The 22,210-nt window shown below is 36.1% G+C and overlaps 1 protein-coding gene across 1 annotated transcript; it reads right to left on the reverse strand.

The window, feature by feature from the left end:
* Positions 1 to 11,567: 11,567 nt before the first annotated feature.
* On the reverse strand, positions 11,568 to 21,171 carry LOC110445916. Its single transcript, XM_021490782.1, has 2 exons — positions 19,086 to 21,171; positions 11,568 to 13,753 (listed from the first exon to the last, which is right to left on the reverse strand). The coding sequence occupies exon 2, from the start codon at positions 13,730 to 13,732 to the stop codon at positions 11,669 to 11,671; it is 2,064 nt and encodes a 687-aa protein (XP_021346457.1). The 5' UTR covers positions 13,733 to 13,753; positions 19,086 to 21,171; the 3' UTR covers positions 11,568 to 11,668.
* Between the last annotated feature and the right edge of the window lie 1,039 nt (positions 21,172 to 22,210).

Below are 22,210 nucleotides of genomic sequence, written 5' to 3' on the forward strand. Positions count from 1 at the left end.
TGAGTGAGTCCACATCCTAATTAGGGAGTCGACCTTCTAATGAGGGAGTCTACCTCCTAATAAGGGAGTTGACATCCTAATGAGGAAGTCAACCTCCTAATGAGGGAGTCTTCCTCCTAATGAGGGAGTCTACCTCCTAATGAGGGAGTCTTCCTTCTAATGAGGGAGTCGACATCCTAATGAGGAAGCCACCTCCTAATGAGGGAGTCGACTTTCTAATGAGGGAGTCAACTTCCTAATGAGGGAGTCCACCCCCTAATGAGGGAGTCCACATCCTAATGAGGGAGTCGACTTCCTAATGAGGGAGTCCACCTCCTAATGAGGGAGTGTACCTCCTAATGAGGGAGTCGACTTCCTAATGAGAGAGTCCACCTCCTAATGAGGGAGTCTACCTCCTAATGAGGGAGTCCACCTCCTAATGAGGGAGTCGACTTCCTAATGAGGGAGTCCACCTCCTAATGAGGGAGTCCACCTCCTAATGAGGGAGTCCACCTTCTAATGAGGGAGTCCACCTCCTAATGAGGGAGACGACCTCCTAATGAGGAATTCTACGACCTCCTAATGAGGAAGGTTTTAACAGCTATTACTTAGTTAATGACCTATTTACCTGTAGACCTTTTTTATAGGTAAAACTACTTACATGTAAAACTAATGACCTACTTACCTATCAACCTATTTTTATAGGTAAAACTTATTGCATGTAGACCTAAAACCTACATACTTGTAAATCTTCTTACAGTAAACCTGTTTACCAATACGATTGAGGGAGGCGCACATTATAACAGTTTCTGGACATGTACTTTTATTTTATTCACAAATAATTATAAACTCACTTGCCAGATTCTTTTTTTCAGAGTACCCCCCCCTTGGAGGTATCACAACCTCATCCTAGTGAGCTGTTGATAATACAATGGTGCTCCTGTTTACCTTACCGCACAGGGGCTGGATACACTAATGAATATGATGTGTACATACTATATAATGGTATTATATGGTATATACACAGCGTATTAGTGTGTCAAGCACCTGTGCATTAAGGTATCCAGGTTATTACCCCCAGGCAAAATATAAGTAATGTCAATGGTAATATCGTCATTAAGATTCATCAATTTGGAAATATGTGATATCAAAGTTTTACTTTTTACGCAAACAATGTACGTTCTAAACGTGTCGCAAGGTATCAAGACCTACTGGTCCCTTTGTCAAGCTATGACGGACTCAGTCAGAGCTTGACCAAGGAACTGACCAGTCATAGCTTGACAAAGGGACCAGTCGGTCTTGATACGTTGCGACACATTTAGAACGTACATTGTTTGTGTAAAAAAGGTAAATGTTTGATATCAAATGTCAATGGTAAGCCGCAGTAATCCACTAACTTTTGTTCCCAGAAGAGATTACCTCTGTAGACATCATCGTTTTCAGTAGATAGTTAGTCAACACTGTTGTCTTTGTCTAGAAAAGTTAAAACTTTCCTTCTGTATGGATTCTGGTCAATCTTCATATATAAGTCAGGCCTAATTGAAACAAGTTCTAGATTCAGGTTGCCAGATGACATACTACTTCCTCCGTTTGCTTGAATGGTATTCCATACTGCTCTTCTGCGTGAAATTGATGTCTACCAGGACACTGTCACATAGTGTCAACTTTTCGCCCTTCACCCACAAAGTCAACTTTTCGCCCTTCACCCTTCAAGTCAAATTTTCGCCCTTCACCCGTAAAGTCAACTTTTGCCCTGTGCTAATTTCACCCCTCATTAAATTTATACCTATATATATATATGATGCTGTCTACTTAGATTTGCTGTAATGATAAATTTGTCCTCAATACGGAGTGGGAAAAATGGTGAAAGTTTCCTGGTATTCAATATTCCCCTACCTTGTGCAACTGGACAAAAACCCATCGCCTACGTGTTTCAAAGTATTTATTGTTTGTCATCATGCTTATTACTCATGTTACGTATATTGTTGATGTTAGTTTACGAAAAAAAATCTGTGACTTTGAAAAATAACTGCACCTTTTTTTTTTTTTTTAAATTACATGTGTGTATAGAGACGACATATTTTCATCTGATTTATATCAAATGCCTTGAAATTTACGCTCCCTTTATTTTGAAACGGGTACAGTAAGTGTTACCTAATGAATCTGTTCACAGTGTAGTGGATACACAATTATGAAGGGTATTTTTTTTTTCATTCTCTTTGATGTGTGTAGTTTTGCTACGGTTTTTTTCACCCATAATACCCCATTATTTATTACTGAATTGTATGCTGACGACTTTTAATCTATAGTTTTTTTAATAAATACCGTTACATATAGTTAATTACTTATTTATTTAATCATTTACAAAGTATATGTTATTAATATTGGTGTAGTTTTACAGAAATATTTTGTATGTTTATGGTGACCCCCTCAAAGAACTTTTGATAATAAATATAAAATAGTCATGGATTAAAAAGCTGTTGTTATGATATTAATATTTATATCAATTTTATCTAAATACTTTTGTTTTAAAATCTTTCTGAATATACTATTTTTCATACAAGTAACCATTTGATATATATCCAAGCCAAGTTTTGTGTAAGTGTATTTTTGATTTGATTTTGATTTGATTTGAACAAATTACTGTAAATATACTCATTTTAGAGCACACATGTAATAGTGCATTATCAAAAGAGTTAAGTGCACGGAACTGAATTGGAACACTTACAATATATGTAAAGAAATAATTATCAACTGTCACCGACTTGATCCAAGCTTTAGGGCTAGCCCTTCATCAGGGATTGAGGGAGTCGCAGTGGCCAAGTGGACGTCTGCGGTCGCTAACTTTCCACAACTGGGTTGCAAGTTTGAGGCATATGTGAGGCAGTTGCCAGGGTACTGGCTGCAGGATGCATGGTGGTTTTTTTCCGGGAACTCCAGTTTTCCTCCTCACCTAAATCTGCCACATCCTTAAATGACCATAGCTGTTAATAGGATGTACAACACAAATAAACAAAATCATCAAATATAAATATAAACTTTATTTATTTTACAAAAGTATGAAAGAAGTTATTATAACTTATATATGTTATAAAAACTTACATTAGTCACTCTTGTTGGTCAAGAAATTAGCACCAAAGATTCTTATATCGGGAGGAAAGCGTAGTACCCAGAGAAAACCCATGTGGTCGGGCATGTGGTACCCTGAGAAAACCCATGTGGTTGGGCATGTGGTACCCAGAGAAAACCCATGTGGTCGGGCATGTGGTACCCTGAGAAAACCCATGTGGTCGGGCATGTGGTACCCAGAGAAAACCCATGTGGTCGGGCATGTGACCCATACTTTGTCGTGTCCGATCAAGTAATTAAAGCCTGGCTGCCTTGGTGAAAGGTTACTGCGTCATCCACTGCGCCACCAGACCAATACCCAAATCATCAGGGATATTGAATGGTCGACAACTTTATGTCATATCCATATTTGAAAACAGGAAGCAAATATCGATGTGACAAGTCAATCCCTGATGAAAGGCTGAACCTGAAGACTTATATCAAGTGTGACTGTTGATATTGATTTTATTTCAAACTTATACAAACTTTGTAATAGACAAAATACAGAAAGTTCAGTTTGTAAATTCATAATTTAGCACATGATTAAAAGTGCAAAAACGCAATAAAATAAGATTTCTGCAATAACAATATTTCCGCTAAATAGGATTTCTGCAAAAACGACATTTTGTCTTGAGGCCAAACAAAAACAAACAAAAAACGATATGAATAATGCCTCTTTTACCTTCCCCAGGTTTAGATTGTTAATCTGTATACTATATATGTGTGTATGTATTTTTTACTATTTTAAACAGTCGATCAATGTTTAAGTCTAAAAACACCATCTCTATAAAGCATTAATTTGTAAAAATATTATGGAATATTTTTAACCTTTTTTAATATTGTATTAAGTTTTTGGAGAACAAAAGTGGAATCACTGATATTATATTATTTGGTTTTAAGGATTCTACAAATTTACTGTGATAACAGCACAATCAGAATTGCACAATCATGCAGTGTATTTGTGCAGCCAAATATTAGTGCACACGTGCAGTCAAGGAAGAAGTATGTTTTAGTAAATATGCATGTGACTGTCTCAAATAGACTGAGACCAGGGTTTGAAGATGACCTGAGGTTAATTCTCTTGCTATGAGTTAAAGGTTATTTGATAATAATAATAATAATTGGAGGTTCTTATATACCGCGTTATCACAACCTAGTTCGTAGTTCATCTCTAAGCGGTTAACAAATTATTATCCGCGGATATTTGGCCTTTGCAACCAGCCAACATCTTTCACAACTCCCTGGGGAGCATACAGCCGTTGCTGCCATTTCAGCGCTCACAGCTAGCATATTCTACAATTCTAGCACTGCCCAACCACATACTTATTTACAGCTGAGTAGACTGGAACAAGCAGAGTAAAGTATCTTGTTTAAAGCTACAACACGGTGCTGTTCCATGACTCGAACCCGTAACCCTTCGGTCACGAGCCTGTCATCCTACCACTAGACTACCATGCCTCTTGTTATTCAAATAACGCTGCTCAGTACACTAAGGAAATGGTTTGTGGTGTTCTCTGAATACCAGAATGTATTGCAAAAAATCTCTCAAAATCTACTCTTTAATCCTCAACAAAAATTTAATAACAAAAATACTCAAATTAAAATTAACATTTGCTTGTTTATTTATATAAGTGTAAAGAAATTGTGTTTATAGAATAAATTCAGATTTTGAACTTGTGCTACTCTGGTTAATGTATAGATATTTGACTTCAGCATATATAATTTGAAAAAAATAGTTAGTACAAGAGGATAAATTATTTTATTATAATTATTGACCATAATTTTTAAGATTTTTATGATATTATAAAGCTGTCTGTTCAATTGTTTTATGTGATATTTATAGCATTATTGTTATCAGTTGACATGCAAGCTTGCCATTTTATAATATCAATGTTTGTTTGAGTCTGTATATAGGTTGATAACTTTTTGCTTTTATCCCACCGACACACTGTATGATAACTTAGTTTTACGTTATTCGTGATGATATGTCACATATTTCTCTCGTTTGTGGCTAATTTTGTTTATTTGTGTTTAACAAGTAACACAAGAATCTTTGGACATGTGATATGATAAAAAAATGTAAAATTTTACCCGCAAGAATAAGTGTGTTCAACAATTGCAATGAACGGTAATACCGACAGTCTGATCATTTATAGAGAATTTTTGATGATTTTTTTACTAGGTGTGGCATACTGTGGTTTTTCAAAAACTCAAAAAAAAAAAATCTTCAACAAAGAGATTTAAATTCCATTATTTTAATTTAATTTCTGATTAGACAGAAATAAAGTCTTTCCCGTAAGCTACACTGCTTGGCAATATCCCTTATATGCAAACCAATGTCACAGACGCTAAAATGTATTTAATATTACTTACTTTGTAATGTAATTAATGTCGAAATGTGCGTCTATGAAGGATTTCTCAACCAATCATACTGTTCCAAATGTGCAACTAGTGCGTTAATTTAAGACTCTTTCATGCCCAGGGATGTAGGATAGGGAAATTCCACCCGAGGGATTTTCAAATTTAAAGCCTCGGGTTTTGCCAAATTTGAAAATCCTGAGGATGTAATTTCCCTATCCTACACCCTTGGGCATGAAAGAATATTTTTCTCTCATTCCAATCACCAGAATAAGCTCAGAAACCATTAAAATGCGTTTGGAATGGCTACCATTTTGAAAATATCAATAAAAAATATATTATGGACCTCTCAGCAGGTTATAGGGGTACTGGTACTTTAGTAGTAGTAACTGGTTACAGAGAGAGATACTAGGGAAATGACTCTGATACCCCCATTACAAAACAGAAACCAAAAGGCGGCCTCGGTTCTGGAGTGCATTTGGCACCATTTACCGGGTTTGTGCTTGCCCTAAGCTCGTTACAATGAAGCTATGCAGAAGCAGTGCAAAAATTAAAGAGAAAAGTGTCATCAAAGTACGATTGGCGAGTAACCAAACGTGAGTTTAGTTAAGGAAGATTAAGGGAGATAAAAAATTCAACGAGAAAGTGTTGAAGGAGCTATTTTATAGTGCGTTACGTTTTTTTAAGCAATATTTGTATCGACCCTGGTTTTGATGTAGGCAATAATCATGGACCTCTCTGCAGGCACTTCATGGGTAGTCATCTTGTGTGCCGATTTGCCTATCTCGCCAAAATCGTCGTTTTTGTGCGCACATTTACAATTTAGTTTTTATATCGCCTACTACAAGGAACCGGCAACTGACCGGCACAACAGAATAAGGTTTGCCTAATGATTTGAGATGATCAGATTTTTTATCGCACTAATTGTCCTAGCTAGCGTTGTCATGAGTTAACAGTGGCTAATACTCTTCAAGATACATGTTGGAGAGTTATCGTTTCGTCTTTCAGAGATATATAAATCATAAACTTGTCTTTCATCATTGTTCTATATTGTGATACATGTATGTAAATCATTCAAATAAAACTCTTTCAAGAATTAATTAGTTCATGATTATTTCAGTATTGTTTGTCGTACATGTCTTAAAGTCCTAATAAGGGATTTTGTTATTTGAATTAGTGTGATATGTTTCTAACACGTAAGCGTTTCAGGGAATTGGCTGAATCCACAGTTTTAATGACATTTCTGTTAATAACATTTTTAGAAAAATATCATTCAAGCAGGATAGGGACTATTATATAACACAATTTTATTGCACTAAATATTGATGATGTTTCAAAATTTGCTTTGAATTTCCAATTGACATAAAAAAAAATCAAAAGGGAATATCTTTTCTGTTTCTAGTGAAAAATAAACTTCAATTCTAATAAGTTTTTGATGCCGAGTCCAATAAAAATAATTTAGAATGTATGTCAAAGAGAGAAAAACAGACTACAACATGGTATAAATAAAGCAGCGACCCTGACCTAGGAGTTGTAATTAATCAGAAGCAATTACGAACATTCTATCATCATTAGTTTTACGTGCATCATGACCAATATAGACGACAAAGTAACAACTGGTACGATAAGCTTGACGATCGACATCGACCGTGAGCTTGCTCTTTCTTGATAGTAACATCTCTGCTTCCTCCTACTACGGTTCTTATATGGCGCAGTTAACGCGTTATTGAGTACGGCTCCGAATATCATGATTTCCGTGATAGATGTCGACTGTTGATGGACAAACTTGCTCCACAAGGTTTTACAGAAATGCAATTTACAGAAGACTCTACATATTTTTTGGTCATAATCATGATCTCATTTGGAAATATTTCTTTGAGTGATATGAAGATCGATGCTTAACAAAACCGTAATACCATTTCAAAGTTAATAAAACTAGGGCAAGATATGAAAGGAAAATGTTCCAGGGCGACCTTTAAAAAAACATGATGAGAATAAGAGCAAATGTTGCAAGAGGGTAAACGTCTTCCGCTATATCGGCGGCATTTGTAAATCAAAGTCAAATACAAACAGATAATGTCACATCCACCGGGATTAGGGGAGGGGCCAAACATAGTTTATTACTTGGAAATGGTTGAGATCCCCACCCTATAACCATATATACAATTGCTGAGTATAAAGAGATGAATACACATATACTTTCAGGATGGCCCTGGGGTCTATCCCCACTCTTGGAGACATTGTCCCTGTGTCATAACTTTGAAACGGCTGAGATCCCCACCCCAACGCTATATGTACAAATGCTGGGCATTAAGAAACGAATGTAGTCATGATATTAGAGATGACCCTGGGGTCTGGCCAAACCCCTAGGGACCTAGTTTCTGAGTTTCAGCTTGGAAACAGTTGAGCTCCCCTTTCCTATTAACATATATAAAATTGCTGAGTATAAAGAGACGAATGCACATATGCTTCCAGGATGGCCCTGGGGTCTGCCCCACCTTTGGAGACGTCTGCCCCACCCTTGGAGACTTAACCCCTTGGTCATACATTCGAAACAGTTAAGATATCCACCCCAAAACTAGATATACAATTGCTTGGTATAAAAAGATGGATGCAGTCACGATATTATAATTGATCCAGGGGTCTGGCCACAACCCTAGGGACAAGGTCTTGCTAGCATTTGACACAAAAGGTCATAAACTACACACAAAAACATAAAACGTATTAAAACTATTGTCTGATGTTACCTGTTTCTTTTGTATTTCATGCTAGATTTGAGCAACTTCCATTACAGGCCATGTTTCCCTGGACTATGGATAATGCATATTATTCAATGTTCCGTATTTAAATATAAATTGTAATAAAAAACAAAAAAAAACTGTACGAGTAAGAATGATGTACATATCAATTTTTTTATTGATAAAATCTTTCTCCATACTACAATACATTATATTCAAATAATATGCAGTAATTGATGGAAATGGAAATTATGTAATATACAGTAAGATAAAGTTTATCATATTTTTGTATTTTGATTACTGTCGGAGTATCAGGTAGACTAATTAAGTCCAGTGAAATTGTTATATGGACAGGAGTGTTTAAATTAGTTAACATATGGGAAGTCATGCCATTGTGATAAAAGGATTGTCGATAAAGGCGAACGATATAATGCAGCGACATTTTACTTAATATTAACGTTTTTCGTTTAAAAACAACGGCATGAGCAAAAGGTAGAAAATATACTGTATTTGATATCAAAGATACTTATAGACGAACAGTATGAAGGAGAGCTTTAAAAAATTAAAGAACAACTTAAAAAATGAAAAGGTGTATACTCTTCCTGTAAACATAATACATGAAACATAAAACAATTTAACAGAATTAGCCAATTCATATACCTTCAACATGGCAATAAGCCAATAATCTGAAATAGTTACATTGATAGATGTCGATTATATGGACTATATAACCTGAAGACGAGAAGGAAGAGGAAGGTTAAGAATACGGACTAAAGAACCAGAAAAGAAGAGGGAAAAGGAGGATTAAGAATACGGACTATAGAACTAGAAAAGCGGAGGGAAAGGGAAGGTTAAGAATACGGACTAAAGACCCAGAAAAGAAGAGGGAAAAGGAGGATTAAGAATACGGACTATAGAACTAGAAAAGCGGAGGGAAAGGGAAGGTTAAGAATACGGACTAAAGACCCAGAAAAGAAGAGGGAAAAGTAGGATTAAGAATACGGACTATAGAACTAGAAAAGCGGAGGGAAAGGGAAGGTTAAGAATACGGACTAAAGACCCAGAAAAGAAGAGGGAAAAGGAGGATTAAGAATACGGACTATAGAACTAGAAAAAAAGGAGGGAAAAGGAAGGTTAAGGATACGGACTAAAGACCCAGAAGAGGAGAAGGAAAAGGAAGGTTAAGAATACGACTACTAGTATATAACCAGAAGAACATGTTATCATGTAAAGTCTGTCTATAAATATCCTTTATTTGGCTCCATTGTTGGTGTTAGAATGACCAACTCTGCACACGCTCATAAATATTTTCCTTTAAATGAATAGAATATTATATTTACAAACAAAATATGAACATATGGTTGCAAGCGTCAAATTTCCTATTCAGTACAGTGTACGAATATGAAAATTGCTATGCAATTTTTTTCTGGATACACAATTCAGTCCTTCACAGAGACCTTCCTTCTCAACCATTCATTCAATCAAAACTATTTTCTCGTTGCGACCTTAAAAGCGCAGTCGATGAGTGTGTTAAAATTGTCACTATGACAAATGTAAATGGTCCCCTGAAAGGTTAACATGACCGAACAAAATACTGTTCAACTTAGATTTTATTGTAGATGAATCATACAAAAAAATCATAGTTAATAATTAAGCAAGGCATGTCATAAACTTGACCTACCTTGCTAATTTACTTAAAATTGCCTTAAGATGAACGTAACAGGCATGCATCATCGACATTGTGTTTTGCTAGATATTTAACTCGTCTTTCATCAAGAGTAATTGATACATGCTTGATTACTGAAAGTGTATAACGTCGTAGCAACATAATAAATGGTTCTGATGATTAAACTTAGTGACAAAAAACATAAAAGTAGTATAACGAGTAATGGATGCATAATATGGTGTATTTATAATACATACATTTACCTCATTCGATATTCTTAATTGAATACGACTTAAAAGGTCATCAACTGCACACATAACATTACGTTGCTCAAAATATTTTATGATGTTTTTCTAATTCCTCTGTTTGTCAAATGGATTGTGGGTAATTGCTGTTCCGAGTTACTATTGCATGGAGAATACGTATTTTTCAATTTCTATATTCAATCAAAAGTTGTATGAAAAATAGTGACGCAAATTGTAGTATCGTTCCGTTACTGTCAATCCGTAATATGTATGTAACCGGAAGTGAGAATAAATACAGTGTAGTGTCATGGCTGACATACATGTGTTCGCTTAATCTGTTCATGCCATCTAAACCACAATACACAACAAAACATCACACCAATACACTTGAAGGTAAACAAAACATAATAACTACAGTCAAAGTAAGTATATGGAATCATTAACAGTTCTATCTATCGTAGATACAGCTAATTGAACATCAACAAGTATCTTTTAGTGTCTGACGTCATGTGACTTGATTACCATTAAACCTGGTATATCTACACGGGGTTGTTCCAGTACGGCTACCGATTTATAGCAATGCTCCTAGCTTTGTCGGTATTGTCATTGTTAAGTCTGATGGAATGTGACATACTGTATAGCGGTTATATTTCGTGGAGTTTTAATTTTGCTATGTTCGCGCTTTGACTAATATACGCGAATCCTAAATACCAGCGAAATTATCGAAAATGTTAACCACTTTTACGGACCTTATCGCAACATGTTGAAAATGCTTTAGAGGTTTAACCCTTAAATGACGCTCAACATACTTTGCACGACACATGGGATTCGGATGCACGGCGAAATTTAACCCCGGCGAATATGTACTGAATACGAAACCGCGAAATATTGACCCCGCGAATTTAAAGCGCTATACAGTATTTACCATTGATCTTTGCATGAAGGTCCAGAACACTGCAGCACGGCTAGTTACTCGTACTCGAAAGAGAGAGCACATCACACCTGTGCTTTATTCGTTGCACTGGTTACCTGTACGATACAGGTCGCAGTACAAACTTCTGGTGTACACATACAAGGCACTGAATGGAACAGCTCCTCAGTACCTACAGGAGCGTGTTACCCTTTATCAGCCGTCACGATCAATCCGGTCGGTGTCAGAATCTTTGTTGTGTGTCCCGTACTGTGACCTACGGAAACAGATGCTTTGGGAGGGTTTCGGCTACTTTGTGGAATAGCTTACCATCTGCTATTAGAAAGTCAAATATCCTGGCAAAGTTCAAGAGGGACATAAAAACTCGCCTCTTCACGTCTGCATTTTAGAATCTTTGCAAAGGCGTCATGTAAATACCACCCTTTTATTTGTTCAATTATGTGCACATGTATAAATGTTTAAATGTATAAAACTGATTGTAAGCCTTTGTTTTTTGTTTTCATAATTATAACCATTATTATAACCATTACTATTATCCATATGCTGTAAAGCGCTTTAGAGTAATTTTACAAATTATATAGGGCGCTATATACATGTTGTATATTATTATTAAGGTTGTTCTGGTAGAGGCTCTCATGAACACCTATGTTTGTCTTTCTTCTAAATGTTCCAGCCTTTCTATCCTCTCCATTGCAGGGTTACGATATTGATAAGGTTGCTGACCACCAAGAGAGTCCCTGTATTCTCTGATAGCCCTACGTGTGTCCCCAACCATTTCATAACATATCCCCACGAGATTGTGTACTATCCAGTGCTGACTACCTCCCTGTTCTTCGTCATACTTCACGGCTCTAAGGTGACACAATGCTGCGTCACGTCTTCTGATGTCGCCAAGCTCATGATAACACAGAAATGTCAGGAACACAGCATAAGGAAGAGGAGGAATCGAAAATACGCACCTTGGATTTATTTTGGCCAACTCTGGGTGCAACTGGGATGGCCAAAATTGTATAGTCTTTTGTGAAAACCTGATAGAGGATGCACACACCTCCTGACATTTGTGTAGTAGGGTGTATCCACGACCACAGTAGCGATGCTCATACCACATGTACTTTTTCGAACCTGAGTATTCACCAAAATATATTTTTAATGGAGACATCATTTGTCCACACAACTCAAGCGTTTTCGTGTAGTTTCCAGTCTGGTAGTGATATGTTGCCAGCGTCAGTTGCCCTGGACTTGTACACACCGAGGAAAGTGGTGTCATAAGGATTTTGGATTTTCTAAGATTTTTGTACTTCTCTTTATTTCCTTTAGCAGGTATGGGTTTATTGAAAGTTTCGATCCCCGTGGAAGTCAGTCCACGTGCTGTAGCGATGTAAGCTATGATGACATCAATGTCTAGGTTTGATTTAAACAGGAGTGTCAGTGACACAGGAAGTGAATCGGATCCCGCGATTATTCCAAATGTAGCAGCGAATATCTGCATGTCACAATCCATTTCCGTCTTTGTCGGTGTATATCGAACATATTCCTGTGCCCCATTTCTCTCATTCTCGATCATTTTTCCTATAGACGGCTCTATATATTTTGCTTGGGATAGGCATTCTAATTTCATATTATGAAGCTCAACGAGGACACAAAGAAGTTTTTGCTGATTTTCACCATGAACTTTGCCATGGAACATATTGTTGCTATTTATAATGTAATTTGGACAATGTCCTGCATTCACCCAGGCGATCAGAATCTTTAAGCAAAACGCGAAACAGAACAATGTATTTTTCTCTTGCCATACTGAACATGGTGTGTTTTCCACTGCATGGAATACAACTGTTTTAATGATATACGATGATATGATTTCTTCATCCCCCATTATCTGTTTTAAACTGTCTGATAGTGTATGTTTGAGGAAATACTTGAGAAGTCCATATATTAGAAATTGTGTATGAGTGAGGGAATGGATTAGTTTCCGTTCTGCAGTTGCAAATGAAATGCGCCACGGTAGGAATGTGTCATCAGACGTCTTGTCTCCTACAGGGACAAGATGACAACCGTCTTGTACTATCTGATCTATCAAAACTTTATCTGGCCATCCATGCAGGCGAGGCCGTTTCACCCACTCATTGGCCTCTTTTGGCCATCTAGTACACGGAAAGGAAAGCACATAATCAACATCAACTCTAAACTTGCTTTGTGCATTCTTCAGATTAACGGCGGGGCCATGTGTTTCCATCATCATGTGTGTCGAGGAACCAACTGCATCAGCAATATTCTTCCTGCACATTTCACTTGAAATAAAAAGTTTATTCCCAACTGGAACAATGGCGTCTATGATTAGTGTATTGCATCTCCGATCAAGTTTAACTATTTGCAGGGTCACATAGCCAGGTCGGCGGTGAGCATTTATCATCTTACAAACGGTTTTATCTGTGCTGTCTGGTGGAATACTAGGGTCCTGAATAGGACACGTAACCATCACATTATCGTCAATAAACATCAGATCGAAGTCCGACTCTGACATCTTCATTCCTTCGGCCACACTTCCCGTGTAAAACCGTTTAGTTCCAGCTGGCTTGCCATTGTCTATTCGCTCAGTCAGAAGTCTCAGCTTCCTCCTGACGGAAACCATCTCCGGGCTCCCTATCAGACTGTTCATGATGTGATGTAGAATCCAAGACTTCTCGTCCTGCTCAGCCTGATCGGCCATCTCGGTGAAAAGTCACAAATCCTGTAAATATATATTGGGGGATTTGTTCTTTTATGTGATCTATATTGTTCATATCTTAGTTAAAGAACTTTATAAAAATTACTTTTGCTTAGCAAGCTTACCATGCATGCTGTTTATTGTTGAGCCCCACAGATTATAGCATTAGTGTTTTTATACAAAAGAAACTTTATGTAATTAAATTTAATACATTCCATTGTTCCATTGTTTACAGAGTACGAAGATTATCTGCAATGATATTAGAAAGCGTTTTGTGTTTTCAAGGTTTGAGTGTGTTTCATTAGTTTAAGTTGATGTAGTAATGTAGTTGTTCCCCCAACCCCATTTCTTCGTATTCATACAAAATAAATTGCAAATGTTATATTCTAGTAATATCTCGATGTTACAAAGCACAAGGGTTGCCTGTACTGGTATATTATGGCTAGTGTTTGTTTCATAATGTTTATCTTGATGAAATAATGCAAATAAAAAATTATTACAGTGCACGGAAATTGTTAAAGAACATCACTCGAAATTATTATGATCAATTAGGTTACTTTATGTTCATTGTTCACGTATGCACAATTACACCCTATCAGAAGAATATACGGCATTTTTGTCAATTTCAAAAGGTACCCAATGTGTCCATCAAAATCAAGCAACTTTTATCTTAAAATTAAATAATAGGACGTGATTGACATTGGTGGCGTTAATAAAGTCACTCGTTACGGTCACGTGACTCACAATTGCTTAAGTACTGAATCTAATAGCCAATACGACCCTGCTACAAAAATCAAAACGTGTAGCGGAAATCATGAAAACAAGTTCTAAATAATGAAATAGATAAATATGGCGTTTAAAAAAACCAAAAAAAACCCCATCATTCCGTGGTAGATGGGCGAGGACAGAAAACAGAAATAGTACTGTTTTTACCTGATTAGACCCACGGTAAATATATTTTTATCTGAATAAATGAAGGATTTTGGTTAGCCGTTGTGACATGTGACATAGGGCCTAGCACAAAAGAAAACAATTGGGATCTCTTTTAGCATGATTGGGGGTATTTCGACAAAATATGGCACATGGAATGCATCTCTTGGTCATCGAATTGCTAAGTTGTATTTTTTTCTCAACATAAAATATAATTTGAGACGAAGTGGTCCTGTGTTCATGCTTCCACACTCTTACTCACTTACTTTTGAATAGAGTAATAAAAGGAGAAGAAGAAAATACATAATAATACTGAGATTGTCAGGGGTATCCAGCAACAATATCCTTTACTTCCAGATACATCTCGCTTGGAATGTCCTGTTAAGTCTGCTAAGTAGTAAATATGATCAAGGTCACTGGGGTCAGATATGTTGTAATCATTTAAACAACTCCTTCTGATTAACCAAAAGGCCTAGGGTGATGACATTTGGCCATTAACATGCTTGGATGAAGGGTTACCAAGTTTGTTCAAATGAATTACCTTGACTTATTTTCAAGGTCACTGGGGTCAAATATGTATAAAACCTTTAAACAACTTCTTCTGAATAACCATGAGGCCTAGGATAATGATATTTGGCCAGTAACATGCTGGAATGAAGGGCTACCAAGTTTGTTCAAATGAATGATATTGAATCATATTCAAGGTAACTGGGGTCAAATATGTTGAAAACATTTAAACAACTTCTTCTGAATAACCAAGAGGCCTAGGGTGATGACATTTGGCCATAAACATGCTGGGATGAAGGGTTACCAAGTTTGTTCAAATGAATAATCTTCGCCCATATTCACGGTCACTTTGGTCAATATATGTTTAAATCTTTAAATGATTTGTTCTGTATAACCAAAAAGTCCAGGGTAATAATATTTTGCTAGAAGCATGCTGGGTTGGAAGACTATAAATTCTGTTCAACCTAATATTCTTGTTCGACATTCAAGGTCACGGGTGTCATATGATTCAGGCCCATTGGGCCTCTTATTAAACATTATTTACTAAATCAATTTCAACTACACGACGTTATAATGTCACCTGAGTCAGTTTGTTATTTTAAATATTGGGTATACCCCTTACCCCCCGTTTTACAAGTATTTACAACTAACATATTGCTCAACTTGGAATTAGTCCATGATTTGATGAGGAATATGTGATCTTGCAGAACACCATGTTTAACCCTGTAGCAGATTTCTAGATAAGGACCTATCACATGGATCATTTTTCTCATACAAGTTGATTTGATCAAAATAGCTTAAATAAACTGTAAGCACCTGTATAACATGAACAAAAGTTAAATGTACCTATCCCTGTTAAACACCGGGTCTTCAGTGATTATACCAGAGACGGGTGATTCTTTATACTTCAACCCAAAAAGAAATGACAACTACATTGTTTATGTATCTTGCCGCACTTTTATTACTTTTTATTTATAGTACAATACATAGGGTTGTTATACATCAGTATTTGAAGTGTAGGCATATACTGGAACGTAATGCTTTACAAGTCAATCATATTTTGCTCTACATGCACGAGAAGAAAATCCGGGCTGAAAAAAGGAAAGTTTGGGTGATATCAAAGAATCAACTGTAAGTACAATCGTCTGTTTAAGTATGATTTAAGATATCTTAACCTCATATTGCAAATAGGACATTGCAAATAGGACATCAAATAATGAAACAGTTTAGATTGAGAATATTTATTTTTATCTGAATAAACCTAAAACTATTCATCCCCGTCATAATCAGCAGACACCCCCAAAGCTTCTTTTTACGTTTTATTTTGAAACATACAGCAATACATTTTACTTAGCAACATCAATTTAAAATCACTTACCAGAATTTACTCAACTAAGGATCAGTCCATGATTTGATTGAGAATATAAAGAGAGTTTTTAATACCAGATGTGTAATCCAGGTTGTGTAGCAGTTTACTGTTCTTCCCATCGCTGTACATATTGTCAGAACTTATTATGTATGTGTTAATAAAATTCACCTTCACTATTGATCTTTTCAAATTATTAGAATATATCGAATAAATATTTTTCTGTGTTATGTTTATCATTTATCATTCCTCACACGAAATGCTTCATTTAGTCACTCATGTCTTTTTGATCACGCTGGCTGTACCGAATAAGAGCCTGAATTGTTCTGACTTTTTAGCGCTGTATGATATAAAAAGGCGATTCACGTACCAAACGTCGCTACATTTGTGCTCTCATATGGCTATTCTTTTGATAGTAGTTGTTTTATAAATGTACTCATACGGTACATACGGAAATGAAAACTAATTTTTTAAATATCCATGTTGGGTGGAATTTCCAACTTCCTTATCCCTATTTCAAGTAATGATTGAATAGCACGGGGTGGATGAATGGTAGTTTCACTTGCAGTACTTGTTCATCACAAAGCTATATCTATGAAAAGGCAAAGCCTAAAAAGCGCGAAGCTTTCGCTAATCTCTGATATTTAATGATCTCTTGGTCACCATTATATAAAGTTGTGTTTTTCCCTCAGCATAGAATAGAATTGGAGACTAAGGGTCCTTCGGTTCAGACCCGAACAATAAAATGTCCTCACTGAAGGAGGGCTTTCATTTTTCCAAACACTTCTTAACTTATATTTTAACAGATTAAGTTTTGTATCACAGATCCCGTAAATATACAATGGCAAAGTGTTTCTTTTATAGTACGATATATATATATAGTTCATCACTTACTGATATTTAATCATTCATAGAGAAAATTATTTAATAATTCACAGAGAAAAAATATAAAAATGATTCTAATTATAGCAAATTTGAAAAACAAAATCAGCATTCACCGAAATACCGAAACTAACGGGAATACAGAAGCTATAACTTTAAAACTAATCTTTAATCCAATCTATCTGAAACGCACATAATTATATAACATAAGATGGCCGAGTTATGCAAGGTGAAATGTAGTCCTATTCTGTTCCAATAAACATATACAGTCTTATCATTTTCTCGAATCTTTTTGATGAAACGTTTGATTTTGATGACTTATACGTTATGCAAAGTTAATATATTAGAACTAAATAGCCCTATTCACCAACCTTCAACTATCATTGAGCACGCCTCTCATCTACTTGATATTACATCAAGGTCAACCATTTCTTCAAACATGAAAGCTAAATATCTCAGCATCTTACATATCAAATTTCAAGACTCTAGACCTCGTAGGACTTAAGAACTTGTTTTAAATTCATAATCCATTAAAGTGTATTTGAACTTTGATCTTTATCGAAAACAGAAAGTTGACCTTTGACACATAGATGTTACATGAGAAAAAAAAAGTTGGTCTACAAAACGTTTTTAAAAGGAACGAAAAAGCTTTAGCCTTTAATGAGTTATTGTAGTAAAGGTAAAAACGTTGGGTTTTTTTAAAGTCAAAAACGTTACCAAATTAGGAAGGACATCTAGGAGCACCTTAACACTGTATTTAAATAAAATTACCATCAAGGACATTGGAAAAAAGTAGGCTTCTGACATATTGAAAAAGATTAAAAAAAATCAAAATGGCGTAGGATGTTAACGGTAAATGTTCCAAAAAATTAAAGACATAACATGCATCTGGATGGCGAACCCCGACATTTGACCCGACAAGGAGGATTTTAACTTGACATTTTTTTCTAATAACATGTTATAAGAAAAGATTAGTCTTCTAAATTTCTGCAAATGATATAACGCATGAATGGTGTATTATGAACGGTTGTTGAGTTATGGGTGAAGTGGTCGGTGGTGGGTAGGTGACCAAAATGTTTAGTTGAAATTGATATCAACTGTGAACAAATATTTGACCTAGATTGACACGGAGAGTTCGTAGATGAAAGAGACTTTTTATTGTGCAATGGAAACCGGCTCGGGATCAATTATAATACAAATAAAATGAACAAAATGAATTTAGCAGAATTTAGTGAAAGGTCAGTTAGACGAAAATGATACAGATATACCAGACGAAATTTTAAAAAAAGTGATTACGAAAAAATCGCTTAGAAAAAAATCTGATGATCGATTTATTTCATCAAAGGATTGGTTAATTGAAACCTGCTATTCCTTCCTTGATTTCTATTTTTGTGTCAAAATCACAATTTATGAAATTGTAAAGTTTAATTGAAAAGTAAAATAACAAGAGAAACAATCTGATTATAATTGATTTCATATTTTTGAGAAGCCATCATTTCTTTATTTATGTTATGTGTATGCTCATATCTTCTCAAAGCAAGAAATAATGACACATATTTAATTACGACCAGAATACGGATATAACCCGTTTCGGAATCAAGGGTAACCTCGGTTCCTTTCAATATTATTGATGTAGATATATCACATATATATAAGAATCTAAATACTTACCAGCATTTGCTCAACTATGTTCGGTCCATGATGTGATGGGTAATATCAAGAGATGTTTGAGACAAGTTTATTCCAGGGTTATTGTTTTGTCTATCAATATGTATGCAGTGTGTTATAGTCACCTCAGAACGTCTACGATGATGCCGTTTCATTGTTTTGTTCACACGTGTAGAAATAAACACGATACTGAGTAAATATTTATCTGCTGAATAATTCACTTTCCACACACGGTAGTATAGACACCAGTTCATGTTTGGTCCCGTTAGCGGTATCAGAACGACAACTTGAATTTTCTGTTGTACAGTCCCTGCATCCCAAACACAGACGATAAGCGTTTCCTATTTCTGTACATACACAATCGCTAGTCTGTTGACTGTAGTTGCTATATAAATATACTCAAACGGAAATGACAACTGCACTATTTAAATATCCAGGTGGGATTCCCCTTCTTCATTTGTTATATGCAGTGCACTGGTGTAATGGAAAGCGAAAGTAGATTCAGGCGGAACGAGTCTTGCTACAATTACATCCACGTAAAACGTGATGGAGATACAGATGGATCCGATCACGTGGGTTACAGAGGGTATAAATACAGGTGAGCGGGACTATAACTGGGAAGCTGCAACGTATGTGTTCTGGCCACGTGCGGGTTGTTCCGTTTGTTTGTAAAAGAAGGGACGAGTCAGCCACCCCACAGCAATCCTATGGCTAACCGAGTATAACCAAATATATATATATGTATACATGAACACATATACATGAATACACATATATATACCACCGAGGAGCGATGTACATTCTGAAGCAGTTTACCGCTCCTAGACTGTACAAAGCTTAAACGGTGGATATAAAACAGGATAGAAATATATTACCATTATAAACTGTATAAAACGACCCATAAAATAGGTCCTCTCGCTCATTCGGCGTAAAACCCCACAAGGTTAGCGCGGGTAAAGGAGGGAGGCCAACAGTGCTATATGGACCTATTAGTTAGGTAGGAATAACGGGATAAGCGAATAATGAACTAAAAATCAATATCGGCTTATCTGACACAGCCAATAAGAGTAATATAACACCCTATCCAAGCAATTACAATCTATAATAAGATAAAACATATGGCAACATGATCTTATACACATAAAAGTAAATACAACAACAACCAAGTATCCTCCAACTACCTATCCATCCCCCTCCCACAAATCGTCCCCAACACTAACCCGGTCCATACAACTAACATCTGAATAAACCCATACATCAATCAGCACATTTCTAACACCCAGCACCTCTTTCAAACCTACAACCCCCCTCACCCCCCCAACTCCCATCCATTCTATATCCAAATCCTAGCACTAAATCTCCCCCCTCCCCTCCCCACGTGTTTCATCTTTTCCCATACTAATAATCACACTATACACTAAAAACTAGAAATGTCGGAACGAGGAGCAGAATTAAGTGAAAGACAAGTCGAGGTATCTAAGAAAGATGACATTGGTATAAGTTCAGTCAAGTATATAATCAGTGAAGAATGATGAAGAAAGGAATTCAAGGAACGGACACCAAAAAAAACAATAACAACTCAGCACATGCATGACACTAATCACTAACAACCAGTCCGTCGGATGGGACTATAAATGGTGGCCCGTGTGAGAACTGTCCAATTTCGCACGGAAAAAATCCCTCTGGGTTTTTCGAAAAAGAGCAGGCGCGTACACGCCGACTCAGAGGATAGGAAAAATTTATTCAAATTTTAAAGGTAGGGTCTCTTTATTAAGATATTTAGAAGGACTTCCAAATTTTATACATAAACCAAATTCTTAAACTTAGGCGGGGCTGATGGGGCTGACGGCGGCACAGTACCTCACTTCCGGTCCAGAATTGGTGATGCTTCACAATGAGTGTTAGGTTAAGGCATTATTAGGCATAAGAGTCGTCTCACAAAAACTAGACAGTTAATATATATAGGATAGACGGCTCTTTATCTAATCTATCCCCCTCTTCTACTCTTTACTCCACACTTTATCCCTTCTACTCTTTTTCCTTTCTGTTCTTCGTCTGCTGGATAACCGATACATCCGGTAGTGAAGCGGACGTAAAACCTATCAATCAATCAATCAATCACTATAACTGGGATGAAACCCGTAAGGGCGGATTCATGTAGGTGCGAAACCCGTCATCCATCCATCCACTATTACTGTAAGTGTACGCTCTGGGCCAGGACGCGTATTTTGTATTGGATAGTAGTGTAAACCTACACTCATCACAATGCTGTGTATTTAACCGTCGCACTAGTTTAAGTATGTGTGCCAAATTCCTCGGTGTATGCTCGTGTTATGGGTCTATATTTAATCTAGTCGTATTCTATATCGAGGAGAACCGTGATGTCAGCATTGTTAGTATACACTGTCATAAAGAATATCAGTTTAAATATATATATATATATAAGGTTGAAGTAATTTCAACAACGAACGTCAATCATACTATTCTTTATTTATGTTGTGAAGGCAGGGTAACGCGTAAAGAAATAATGGTATATGACCACTTTAATATTTTAATTCGATTTTAACTTCTTGTCTCATAATTATTGTAAATGTTTGGTGTAGTTTAATTTTAATTTATTTATTCAGATATTAATGGTACTATCAATTGTTACGTTCATCTTTCAAGATACAATGATGTAGACTGCTGGTGTATAATTAGTCCCGAAAAATTGCCGCAACCTTGATAGCCACATGGGTAATTTGAGTAGTGGCACGGTACATGACATACACACAATTATTAATTTAAATTTTACCAGTACTCCTCCAATTTTTGTAATGTATATTATGAAATGGTTTTACACAGCTCCCCCTACTGTTTCAATATTAGTTTGGACCAATATAGCGCCATTTGGATTTCCACCTTTTTGACCCCTAATATCACCACGTTACCAGAAGTGAGTGTTTTACGTTCATCGTTATATAGAAAAGAAATCACTGGAAATAATTAATGCATCTCACTCCTATACTAGACCCTATTTATAGTTATTGTGGAGGAATGCAAATTCATGGGTTTAAGAGAAAAAATGATAATCTCCTTCCGTTACTTATAACAGTGTTTTTTTACTCATGTGTACGTATGGCGGGGAA

The sequence above is a fragment of the Mizuhopecten yessoensis genome, unplaced genomic scaffold (assembly GCF_002113885.1).
Source record: "Mizuhopecten yessoensis strain PY_sf001 unplaced genomic scaffold, ASM211388v2 scaffold2411, whole genome shotgun sequence".
Lineage (NCBI taxonomy): Eukaryota > Metazoa > Mollusca > Bivalvia > Pectinida > Pectinidae > Mizuhopecten > Mizuhopecten yessoensis.

What these genes read in the sequence shown, in the direction of transcription:
- LOC110445916 (XM_021490782.1), bottom strand. Translation starts at nt 13,732, where the DNA reads ATGGCCGATCAGGCTGAGCAGGACGAGAAGTCTTGGATTCTACATCAC.